Source organism: Argentina anserina, chromosome 4 (assembly GCF_933775445.1).
Source record: "Argentina anserina chromosome 4, drPotAnse1.1, whole genome shotgun sequence".
Lineage (NCBI taxonomy): Eukaryota > Viridiplantae > Streptophyta > Magnoliopsida > Rosales > Rosaceae > Argentina > Argentina anserina.
This window is the reverse complement of record NC_065875.1, coordinates 362,117-374,604: the sequence shown is the minus strand read 5'-3', so window position 1 is coordinate 374,604 and position 12,488 is coordinate 362,117. Positions and strand designations below refer to the sequence as shown.

At 36.5% G+C, this 12,488-nt stretch overlaps 2 protein-coding genes across 5 annotated transcripts; one reads left to right on the top strand and one right to left on the bottom strand.

Moving 5' to 3' along the window:
• Positions 1-6,322: 6,322 nt before the first annotated feature.
• Positions 6,323-7,742, bottom strand: LOC126790534 (anaphase-promoting complex subunit 13). 4 transcript variants are annotated; one of them, XM_050516806.1, is made up of 4 exons: positions 7,706-7,742; positions 7,413-7,444; positions 7,264-7,371; positions 6,654-7,157 (listed from the first exon to the last, which is right to left on the bottom strand). In XM_050516806.1, the coding sequence occupies exons 3-4, from the start codon at positions 7,337-7,339 to the stop codon at positions 6,973-6,975; spliced, it is 261 nt and encodes an 86-aa protein (XP_050372763.1). In that variant the 5' UTR covers positions 7,340-7,371; positions 7,413-7,444; positions 7,706-7,742; the 3' UTR covers positions 6,654-6,972. The 4 variants fall into 4 exon arrangements, with proteins under 4 accessions (XP_050372765.1, XP_050372763.1, XP_050372764.1 ...); XM_050516807.1 differs by having other exon boundaries at positions 7,413-7,440; positions 7,706-7,732; XM_050516808.1 differs by lacking the exons at positions 7,413-7,444; positions 7,706-7,742 and adding an exon at positions 6,323-6,621 and having other exon boundaries at positions 7,104-7,157; positions 7,264-7,406.
• Positions 7,743-7,955: 213 nt separating this feature from the next.
• Positions 7,956-11,977, top strand: LOC126790525 (uncharacterized). Its single transcript, XM_050516791.1, has 11 exons — positions 7,956-8,037; positions 8,133-8,219; positions 8,416-8,511; positions 8,600-8,675; positions 8,774-8,869; positions 8,977-9,050; positions 9,173-9,280; positions 9,390-9,527; positions 10,707-10,812; positions 11,054-11,262; positions 11,567-11,977. Exons 1-11 carry the CDS (start codon positions 7,969-7,971, stop codon positions 11,633-11,635), a joined length of 1,128 nt encoding a protein of 375 aa, XP_050372748.1. The 5' UTR covers positions 7,956-7,968; the 3' UTR covers positions 11,636-11,977.
• Positions 11,978-12,488: the final 511 nt, after the last annotated feature.

Genomic DNA, 12,488 nt, shown 5'->3' with positions numbered 1-12,488 from the left:
TGTGGTCAATCAAAATATGTGGTTTTTGGTTTGAAACATTCATTCATCTCATGTTCATATGTGTGACTCATTAAGATCAGTGACTATCGAAGTTGAAGAGAGACTTGATAGTGTTTAGTATCAAGATTGAAGAGAAGACGTGTTTAGTCCTTCATACATTAGAGCTAGTATGATTATATAGTTTAGATTTAGTATTGAGCAAATTAGCATGTAGTGCTAGTAAAAAAGTCGTGTTAGTACCTCAACTTGTGTATTATGTATCTCTATTAGTCATTAGTGGATTTGATGTCGTGGAGACTACGTTAAAAGTCTCGCATTGGTTTTTACCTTGAGGAAAATTTCCACTGTAATTAACAAATCATGTGTCCGTATGTGGTTATGTGATTATTTTAAATTATTTAATTAAGTTCCTAACCACATTGTTCCTAGTATTTTTATATGTATTTTCGAATAATATTAAAAGAAAAATAAAAGAGTAGAGTAGAAATGAATGGAAAAGATTGCAGATGCATGGGATCACGGGATGCGATGCAGCTGTGCAGCCGAATCCATATAATATCCCCATCATCAACTCATCAAGCACCGTCAATTTATTAAACTAGAGATGTATGAGTTAATTGCCGTGTGTAAACACTATACTGAAACTCCCATGTACATGTCAGACTTCCATTATATCGTAAGTTCGTAACTATGTAAGAGTTTGCACTAGCTAGCTACTTTGTATCGGTAAAGCATGATTGTACGTAGTTTAGCTTTCGTCCATTATGAATTTGATTTCTATGCATGGTTGCTCGACGGGTAGATCACCATTCACCACAACAAAGGAAAAGGGACTCATGAAATTAATTTGAAGTGGGGAAATACCCACTCAAGGTTGACTTAGCTAGATCACAAACCTAACAATCCGAAGCTCAAGCTGAAATTGCTGAACTGGTTTCTCTTTCACTGCGTACTGTGCATGGAGTTCCTTTATTTGTCTCCAAGGCTCAAACTGAAATGAATATATATCCCAGTGAATGTGGCATGAGAGTCGTTCTCTTGACCTGAATATGGGAAGCTTCGGTTGAGTTGCATCAGAACGGCCTTATCAGAGACTTCTACCCTTCGCATACTGCTAATCATGACTACAATAAAACTAGGAATCTGGGATGGTTTTGAACGCAATGAACTCAAATCAAAACATCAGCAGGCCGGCCCTGTGTGTATGGCGGCTCAAGGTGAAAAAGATTTGAGGCTAAAAATAAATGTTCGAAGAAAAAAAAACTTAATTGTTTATTGTTAAAAGTTGAAATACAGACAATTATAAAATTCTTATAAATAAAGACGAAGTAAATTCATTATTCTAATCATATCAATGACTATGAAGTCCTACATTTTCAACTAATTACGATTTTATTATATTATGTTAACTGAAATAGAGAAGGAAAAATACCAAAAAAAATAAAATAGAAATACAAAATAAAGAACTACAAAAATCTTACATCTTATGTCTTAAAATTGATAGAAAGAAAAAATTGTAATAAGAAAGAGAAAGATATGATTGGTGAATATTGCATGATTCATGCATAATTAAGAATTTTTTATTCTTAACTTCAAAAAAAAAGAAAGCATACGAAAATTTTTGTTAAGTCTAATCTATCTTGCCTCAGGGCCGGCGGTAAACATCAGCTATATTCGTTCACCCTCCTCGCACTACTAGAAATATGGCATGAGGGGACATTTAACCCCTTTTGGTATCTATAGACACATATATATGTCTCCTTTGAGTTATAGAGACACATAACACAAATGTCCATTTTGCTAGTGTTCCTATTGCTAATTTGGACACTTAATTCATGTGTCCCTAAATTTTTATGTGGACCCATGGTTTCTCATACTAGAAAGTAGAGTACAAACACCATACATTTGTACAAATACACTTCACCAATTGGGGACACTTTAGTTAATTGTCCCCATTTGGCTTTATTTTTATTGCTTTTGCACCCCCCTCCAAAAAAAGGGACTAGACTGAAACCAGAATCAATATTTTTCTGAAATATATTTAATATCAAAAGTAAATGATATAATAAGAATTTCAATCAAACAATCTCACATTTTCCATTAATATCTTCTAGTTCAAATATTCAATAATACATCAATAAGATATAGTATTGCATTTTTCTCTTCCCAAATCTAATATCCACCTTAATTGTGCAGAAGCCACATCATAAAGGAGAACTAATTTAATTAAACTTCTAACACTTGAATCAAAGCACTTCAAATATGTTCTGATACTCTAACCTGCTCTGGCGATACTTGGGCACTCGAAGAACAACCACATTTTGTTGTTGATTAGAGCCTGGTAAAATAAATTACAACTTATTGTTAGAAAATCACATAATAATATTGAGGAGTAAGGGTAATTACATGCACAAATGAGCTGTCATTTTGGAGCTGAGTAAGCAAATTTTAAGCACAATAAGGCATGCAAGTTTTACCACAAAATACAACTCAAAACCACTACCATGTAATAACCTGGCATGCATATATTAAGGTGTGGTACCAACTGAAACTTGTGATTCATACACAACCAGTCCAACCTACAATCAGAAATTGAAATCCATAAGATTATGGACAAAAAGACTAGAAAGAAGTCACAACATGTAGAGAGATTATGACCAATATAGAACAATTCAGAGTAAGAAAAGCAGAAAATTATTGCAAGGAATTAGCTAATCATTAAGGAACATCCCAACCTTTGTTTTTTATGAATATGAAGATCCATTCATACTAAATGCCCAACTAAAGTTGTGTTAGTTGCCTTAGGAATGCTGGTCATTCTCAGAGTCGTGCTGGGAATGCCATTTAATTGATCTGTGCCTGTTTGAACAACCTTAGTTAATCCTGTATTTTTTTTGATAAGAATCAATACGATCTTTATAAGGTTCCTCTATTAGTTATTTTCGTGCTCTTGTCTTATAATTTAATAATTTTCAATAAATTTATTTATTAGCAAATGTTATTATATGGTAGTTGTACAATGTAGCAACAGATATGGGAATGATCATAGTAAATATTTCCAGTATCAGGAACTAACCTTCTTCCAACAACTATGTCAATAATAATATCTTCAAGAACCTGCATATTAATACAAGTTGAAAACAATTAAAATCAACTCAAATTCGACATACAAAAGCAAACCAATGTTTCTGAATAACAATTAGAGCAATCGAAATGAAACCAAAGATTCCAAAGAGTGGACTTGCTACCTCAACAAGTTGAAAATGCAGAGCCGAGGATGCTGCTCCCTTTTCTGATCCCAAATCAAGTTGCTAATCCACTAATCCGTGTAGCTACAACTCCAGAAATCCAACTTGTTCAATAAACTCAACCCAGAATTCCTCAAGAACCTTAAGGAAGTCCTCTTGTCGCCAGAAATCCAAGAAGATAGTCGCCGAGTTGGGGGTTTTTACAACAAGAGGAAGAACATATAAAAATATAATAAAGGAAATTAGGACATGTTTTCAGGATAATGAAAAAGGAGTTGGTTTTTCGAAAGAATTGATTCAAGCTTACCAGATGGAAGTTCACAAGCTCGCCGATGCTCAGTGAATCGCCAGAAGGAGGAAACTCGAAGGTGGAGCACGGCTGAAGCGTTGTAACAGAGAAAGAGGAAAACCCAAATCAATGAAGATCTAAGAAATCTAACTGAGAGGAGAAGCTAAGATTTACCAGAGAAGGAGGAAGGGGACTCACCGGAGCTCAAGGTTTCGTCGGATATGGACATAGTGATTTCTAGTAAGATGGAGGTGAAAGGGTGGTGGCCTGCTCCTTCGATACTCTGAGGGGTTTTGGTCGGAGTAGCATGAAGATTCGATCTAGTGCAATCGTGTGGTGCGGCGGTGACCGGAGGAGGCCATCTCGTATCCGATAAGGGAGGAGGAAGAGGTGAGCTTGGGAAAGAAAAGAGAAGGAAGAGGAAGAAAGAAAGAAAAAAAATGACGGGTGCAGCCGAAAGAGAAAGAAGAAGAAAAATAAAAAGCTAGGGTGTGATTGTGAAATTACAATCTTATTCTTGTGAAAACTTTAATCCAAATTTCGATGCTTAAACTTTAGTTGCTAACAACTCTTACATATGATAACTGTTTTACGCGTGCCGCTTGTCTACGAACTCGTAGCAATGAACTCTACGACTTTCGTGAAAGAAGTTTCCAGAGATAAGCACTGAGTTAAAAGTCAACTCTTGAACCATAGCAACTTAATCAATTTTAAAACTTTTAACTCCCGACAACCCTTCCGCTTTGAACAAAGACTACGTAATGTTGTAGAACAACGATTTCCACATATGAACATTTAAATCATTTTTATTCACAAATCTCAAACTAGGGTTTCAAAAATTGGGGATTTTCTCAATTTGGTTATTGTTTTATGGTTCACAAGTTGAGGTGATAGATACTGAAAAAGATGATTTTGTGATTTATGAATCTATTTAGGGTATGATCGAGTCGGAATCTGGTTCTCAGTGTTAGGGAGGGAGGCGGAGCAAAGAAGACTTGGGGTGAGGATGAGAGTGAGAGTGAGAGATAGACAAAAGAAAATGTTACGAAACATCGTTGGTATTAGTAAAATATTATTCTAATAGTCCAAATTCACACAATATATATATATGACAATACTTTTAAACAAAATGACATTTTACTATGGATACATGTATCAATGTATACTATCAAACATAATGCATACAAATACATACAAAAAGGGACATATAAATGTCCCTAAACACAAGTATACACCCACTCCAAAAATTTAGGGACATATAAATGTGCCTTTTGCTAAATAGGAACACATGATTTGTGCCCACTAGATGTTTTGGGACACAACTAATATATGTCTCTAAATGAATATATTTAAGGACACTAGTTTAAATGTTCCTAAACTAAATGTCCCCAAAGCCTCTATTTCTAGTAGTGTACGTCGTGTATTGTTTTCTTGCTCTTAATTTTGTTTTGGATAGATTCTTGCTGTTTAAAGAGAATTAAGTATGATGAAGTTGTTGGAGTGATAATCGAGTAGACACAAGAAAACTATACAACCTTAATCGCTCAAGCGAATCTCTACAAGTTGGTTTAAACTCTAAAGGCTAAAGGTTCAGAATTAATATTAAAGGCTTTATGTCTAGCTGACTAGCTCCACCAATGATGACCGTCATTTACTTTGAGCTTCAATATTGGCAGGCAGAGAGCGGCTAGAGCGTTTTACCCTAACGCTACAAATAGATAATGTTCCTAGTTAATTGGAGTACGTAGTGCCTGCAGTTTGGAGAGAGCACTTCATTTGGATTAAGCTAACGAAACTGTATGTGACAACTAGCTTTAGATATCTGATAATGAATACACCAATATATACAAGCCGCCCTCTTGAGGCCAATGACAAACAAGGTTCGTCCTCAATCGCGAAGAGCAAGCTCATAGTATCATTTTGTGGGACTGATCTTTCTCTTGGCTTCTCAGATCCTACTTAAAGTGCCATCCGAAAAGCTTTTGGAGCAATCCCTAGCAAGTTAAAGATAATAATCTTTCTGGACCATGACGGCCAATTTTTAGCGTCGTGTATATTTTTCAAGGCAAAAGAGATTGGAAAGATGATGTTTGGCAATTCACTAATGGGATTCAGTTGATGAACCCTCATGTATCAATTCCATGCTAGGTGAAATTAGGTTTGCTAACATGTTTTGACTTCCGAGAACAATTGATACAGCTTGGAAATTTCACTGAATAATAGGTTTACTGTTTAAAACTACGAGACAGACGAGTAATATTTGATGTGTAACTGAATGATTATGGACTTCGGTCTTATGATGCGACTATTGCACTAAACATGGCAATAGAACAAGTTGGAACTACAAGCATTGGCTTCCTAAGGATGAATGAATCCTTCAACTTAGCACATCCCCAGAGTTTCGGGGTCTCCAATGTTGGAACTACAAGCATTGGAAAAAATGGGCGTTGACAAAAAACTGAACAAAAAGGGAAATGGAACCGTAGCTTCCACTGATACTGAGACCAATCTTGAACCAATAGCGTGGCCCGGAGACTAGCTTATCTTAATGTTCAAATGAAAGAGCTAGCTCATAGATTGATGTTTCATCAGACGTCAGTTTTGGCACAGAACTTTTCATTTCTACTGACCCAGAAAAGCCACATGTAACGAAATCCCTTATAAGAAAGCTTTTTGAGATCATATTTAGAATAGGTTACCAGCTTATAGATCTATGGATTGTACCTAATAAGACGTGTTATTTGTAAACTCTCAACCACACAGTAACATTATGAATATCTTCTGGTCTAACAATAATGAGAGATTTCAAATTTGAAGTGAAAATGATAACATACGAAACCGGTTACTCCCGGCTCATAATTTTACATACATAATTATTGTCACACGATCAACTTCCAAAACCTAAGGTACAACAAATATAAGTGGCATTCATGAGCCAATCAGATAGATAAATATCCATACGACAATAATTCAATTGCTCTGAGCCAAGCACCGACGTAAAAAGATTGTTTTACCAGAAAACTTATTGAGAACCTAATGCAAGATCGTGCCAACTATCTCCATCAACTTTGCGAGTCTCCTGATCTAAAAACATTTGTAACAAAATGGAAGAAGAAATAAGTAAGCAGAATAAAATATTTTCTGGATAGCAATAATGATTGAATTATAGTGCTCAAAGTCGAAAATCCCTTTCACATCTCTGGATTTATCCCTGACTTAGTTTTCTTATAGTTGGAGTAAACCAACATAACATGCATAAGCCATGGCAATACAAACAATGATACTCAAACTAGTCTTATAGTTCATTTTCCTCCTAAATATTTTCAGATAAGCAAACCGCAACTGATTTCCCTGACGGTTCCTGAACACTAGAATATCCTCACGTACTTATTACTGTATCAAGTATAGCTAACCAGAAAGAAAATAAAGAGCTAATCAAGCTTCCAAAAGGAAACAGTGCCATCTGGCAGAATCATGGTCATGGAATGAAGATATGTTTTTTTCCATATCGCATCGGTATAATGGTATCATTTTAAACAGATAATGTTGAGAATGATAAGACATACTTGAATCCTCTGTGTCATCAGTCCTTATAACCAGCATTGGCGGCAGGGGAAGATCTGCAACAAACAAAATATTATTCAACAATATACCTGAAAAGCAGTAACATGATGATGATTTAATGAGTTTGTAAGTACATTAAAATAGGAAAAGAGAAATTGATACCATCATCAGGAAGAGTGTCTTTCATCCATTCTTCATCCACAACATCTATCAGTATACCCAGGTTTAGTTCAGCCATAGTTGCTTTAAGCCAAAATCCAATTAAAAAATCTGTTTCAAGTTTATCATGCAACAATCCAACAGGCACATACTTTATGGATGAATTGCGCCGCTCCTAATCTGACTAATACGAACAAAAAGCTAATCAATTCGCACAATTTATCAACTCAAATTGACACTCCAGTAATAGATCCCAATCAGATATCGCATCAGTAACAGATCCCGAGATTATCATAGAAATCAAAACAGATGGTTCATACATGAAAGCTTTGCTTGAATCTATAATCGCTCTCAGAAACAACTCCTACTTGAAATCCAAAATAGAAAGAAAACAAATCCTCCACATTTGATTTCGAAAAGAAAGAAAGAACGCAATTAATCTAACCTGAAAATCCGGTGGCGAAGGCCCAAGGATATGCAGGCAGTCACAGTTTAGTGAGTTTACAGAGGGGGGCTCAAGGGTTTTATAAACACGCCACGTGAACCACAAACGATGTCGTTTTTAGTGTAAAATGGTAAAAAAGATCAAAGCGACGTCGTTTCGGTTTTTTACATAGACTTGGAGGGTAAAAGTAAAACCATCGAAACCGAATAATTTCAGTTTGTGTTTCTTCTAAACCACAATCAGATCTTCTTCTTCTCTCTCTGATGGATTCGCTGGGACGCTTCGTCTGCTTCTATTTTCTCTCAGTTTCCTTCTTCTTCTCGCAAGCTAGGGTTCGTCTCTCTCTCTCTCTGTATCTATCTATATGTGTATGTATCGATGTGCTGTTTTTGTTGATCTGAGAATTTTGGGTTGAGTTTTGATCCAGGCGCAAGGTAGTGCGTTGGTCTTCTTCATCGATAGCTCTACTCATCGATTTCTTCGCAGCCCGGCCTCAAACGATGTCGTCGTCAAGGTACTGATGCTCTTGCTTCTGCTCTATCCAATTCTGAATCTTTTGATGATATCTATACTTTATGCCGTGCTTTCTGAGCTAGATACGATTGGAACTAAGCTGAATCTATTGCAAGTTTAAGTCGTATTCATTGATCTGTTCTTCGCAATCTTCATGGTTTGTTTGCTGATATGATGATGCTTTTACTATCACACAGCCTGACTCAATGTCGCTACCGGAAGTCAGCGCTGCTGTGTCTGTGTTGCTTGGATTTGCACCGCCTGCTTCACTCTCCGCTGCTGGTTCATCTAAGGTGTGCTTTGAACTTATAACTTGGTAGGCCCTCGCTAGTTGCTTACTGGATCATTACGCTGAGATGCTTTTATTATTGTTTTTGGTAGTTGAATGAGGTTCTTGTGCCCAATCCGTTTAATAGACCTCGCGCTGTTTTCGTCCTCGAAGTCAGGGGAATTGCTGGTATATGCACTTGGTGCTATAAATTGAGTCTATTAGTGTGCTGTGCTGTTTTATGTTGTGCAGTTAATAATAACTAGATGGATGTCTCATACGTACAGATCCTGCTCTTGCTGTCAAGGAAAACTCTTTGTTTAAAAGTGCTTATGAAACCAAGATTGACCTTGGCTTGAAGAAAGCTGAGATTGAGCTTCCTGGTATGTGTTTTTTTTCTTCTTAATTTATATGCTGGCTAACAAACACTAGCTAATACTATTAGTCATATGAAATTACGTGACTTTGTTCTCATTCTGCATAACTGCAGATGAAAGTGAAGTATCTGTCTTTTCTTTGGATGAGCAATCAACAGACTATACTGACAGTGAAATCAGCGATTTTGTGAGTCCTGACTCGAGTTGTTCTTTATCGTCTCTTTTGTCCTTCCCTTCGATAACCTCAGTTTTCTTCCTAATTACATGAAAATGAACTCATTTTTCCACTTTATTCTAATTTTCTGTTAGGCCTCTTGGATGGGCGGATCATATGTTGCTGATGCATCGGAAACGTTAAATGGAGAGTTGACCTTCCCTTTGGCCAATGGTTATCAGCTGAAGCTTCATATGTCCAAGGTTCCTTTACCATTCAGTTACATTCATTCTAGTGCTTCATTATATGTAAATACATATGTAAACCAACTTGACCACTTATATTGGATGATTGAATTTTGTATGTATACAGGAAGCAGACAGGAAATTCACAACAAACCTTTTGGTGCTCATTCGCAACTTTAGAAGGGCAATGGAGTTGCATGAAGATTTGTTGCAAAGTATCCACAGTCCAGCTGAGCTGTTAACAGGCAGTTTTGATGGCATCAAGGTGTTGCTTTCTGCTATTGAATTTTTTGTTGTAACTTTAAAGTTTCGAACGCATGATAGCACATGTTATGCAAAGTGCTTTTTGGTAGAAATGAAACTTATATGCTCTACATCACTCAGTAATTTAAGAGTTAAAAATAATGGCAATGGTATTTGCAATATTTGTGAAATAATTTAAGTGTGTGGTGACTAGGTCTGTTGTTGTGTACATATGTATTTATTAAGTTGTCCTGGGGTCAAGACTCAAGACATAGAGCAATGGTATTTGTGATCCGTGTGAATAAAGTAGAAGTATTTAGCGACTAGGGTCTGTTGTTGTGCACATATGTTTATATTAAGTTATCCTGGGGTCAACCTGGTGTAAGCTTCCCTTTCTTTAAACCCAATATTAATTTTACAAGGGAGTAGTTGTTAAATCCCACCCCCTCCGTGGCCAGATTAACCAACTTCAGAATCGAGAGAGGGAAATAAAGATTGCAAAACACAGATGTTCTTGCTTGAAAGTTTCTTGTTTGTGAATCATCTTTCTTTACTGCCACTTAACTTGCACGATATTTCATCCAGTTAAGTCAAAGTCCTTGAAAAGACATTCCAGAGAGTATCTATTGTTTAGACCCTATTTTTATCTTTTGCTTCAAGTAATGGTGGGGATTGGAGAAGGTATGGGTTTCGTGAGGGTTGATGGATAGGCGAGTTTCTTTTGTGTCTACCTCTTTGGTGTTAATATAGACTACTTAACTCTGATGCAATTATTGGTATCATTTCCTCTTTTCAATATTCTGGATTTTCATCATCTGCTAGTCTGGGTGCTTTGTTCTGAATCTCACCTCGAAACTGTTTAAGCATGTTAACGTATAAGTCACCCAATTTTCAAGCCCTATCTCATGATATGCATGTAGTTTTTGGATGCTCAAAAATAAGTTAATACGTATTATCAGGACTATATTAATAATCCCATCTTTCCTTTGGTCTCTTATTTGCACAAAGGAGGATCGAAGTACTGATAATATTTTTTCTGCATATATTATGTGTCCTTGGTGTATATGCAGACACTCTCACACTTGCATCATAAATATATGTATATGTATGCACAAATTTTATTTGTATATGATCTGTTTTTTAGTGTGTTCTTATGACTACGAGTTCATAGCTTCATAAATAGTTTATAACATTATGATAGGTTTTAGAAGAGCAATATGGATCTGAAGGTGTTGCTCAACAAGGGATCGTACTGCTTGTTGCTGCATTGACAAAGATGTTTGATTCACTCGAACATGCATACAGAGGTAATACATATTGTTATTTCGGATAGGTACTGTCTGATCTTATGCTCTAGTGTTATGATATTTCTAAGCTTCGATAGACTTCACTTTATTTTATTTTTATCCCTTACAGTAACTCTTGCTTCTCCAAGTTCAAATTTCTTGAGACTGTATATCAAATACTGTCAAGTAATTGTCACTAGTATATTGGTTGAAAATTTTCATCAATGTCATTGAATTTGACAGTATATTGACCATTTGACAGGTCAAATTGTTGGAGCTGTCCTCTTCAATGAACTAACACCTTTGGAGTCAGGGAAGATGTTGGATGTGATGTATACCGGTCGACCATCTGCTCGTTGGTTGGCAGAAACAGAGCCCCCATCAAATATGACTATTGTGGAAGTGCAGCTTGTTAGAAGAACACTTGCTTGGATCACAGGGATTATCCTTCTGATTTCAACTCTCTTGGGGGTAAGTTTGAACTATAGGGTAAACAAGAATGAGCAGTGGTCATGGACTTGACTAGCATCAATAAAATGCGAAACTTAGATGAAATTATTGTCCCGCCTCTACTGGAAGTATCTTCGTTGACTTACAGATGAAGGGATTTGTTAAAAATTAGATCTTTGCCAAATCAAATATCTCTTGCACACTAGGCTATAAGATTGATACTTGGATTTCAAGTATATGTTAGAACTGATCCTTTAATCTTTGGCTTGTTTTGGGTGGAGATGCAGTTAACTGGTTGTTAAATAATATTGCTTTTTGTTTGCAGGTATGCTTCCTTGTGAATATGCCAATCACCAAGGATACTTTACTGTACTCTAATGTCAAGCTGGACTAGGCATGGAAGGAGATATTTAATCCATGCGTTTCAAGCGGCAGAAGAGTTCAAGGTTGCCACCTGCACCTAATTTGATGTCGTTCTTATAGAAGTCTTATGATATGCATCCTGTTAATCAGAGGGTCTCTCAATTATGCATTAATGGCATGAACTGGGAAATGTGTCCATGGAAGGGTAAATCAGTTATTATTACATGGTATATTTTATGTAAAGCATGCTTTTGGCCACGGCATTAGGAATTTTGAGAAAGATTTGACTCTCGAATGTATTCAGTGGATTCAAAACTACATTGGGACATGTATTGTATCTATCTGGGTTCTTAATAAACATTGAATTATGATTCCTGCACTATGCTGTTCCACCTGTACGTATAGCTGGCACCCTCCCACTTTCTGAATCCAGGACAAAAAATTAGTTTCGAGTTTTGCGAGAGTTTGAACTAGGTAAAAGAGGAATCATTGATTTCCATATGGAAATTGATTTACTTCAATGAAGTTACGCAGATACCTTACGCTTCTTAGCAAAACAAGGAACAACCACCCGGGAAACCTAAAATTCATTATTTTGTTCATGACGCCCTTTCTGTGCCCATCTCTATGAGTCTAGTAAAATACCAAGAGTTTCTTATGGTGGCGGTACAATTGTTAAAAGAAGGCAGGGGCAAAGTTGTCTTTCCGGAAACATTTCCGAACATGTTCTACGCTTATCCGAGCATTTTTCAAAGTGGTTCCGACGAGTATTCGGAAGTCTCATGTTTTTCTCCAAAGGAAACGTCCGGAAACGCGCCCGGAATGTTAAAATACGCACCGCAAACGATCGAATACGTTCAAGTACGTAAACAAAAAGACAGGAT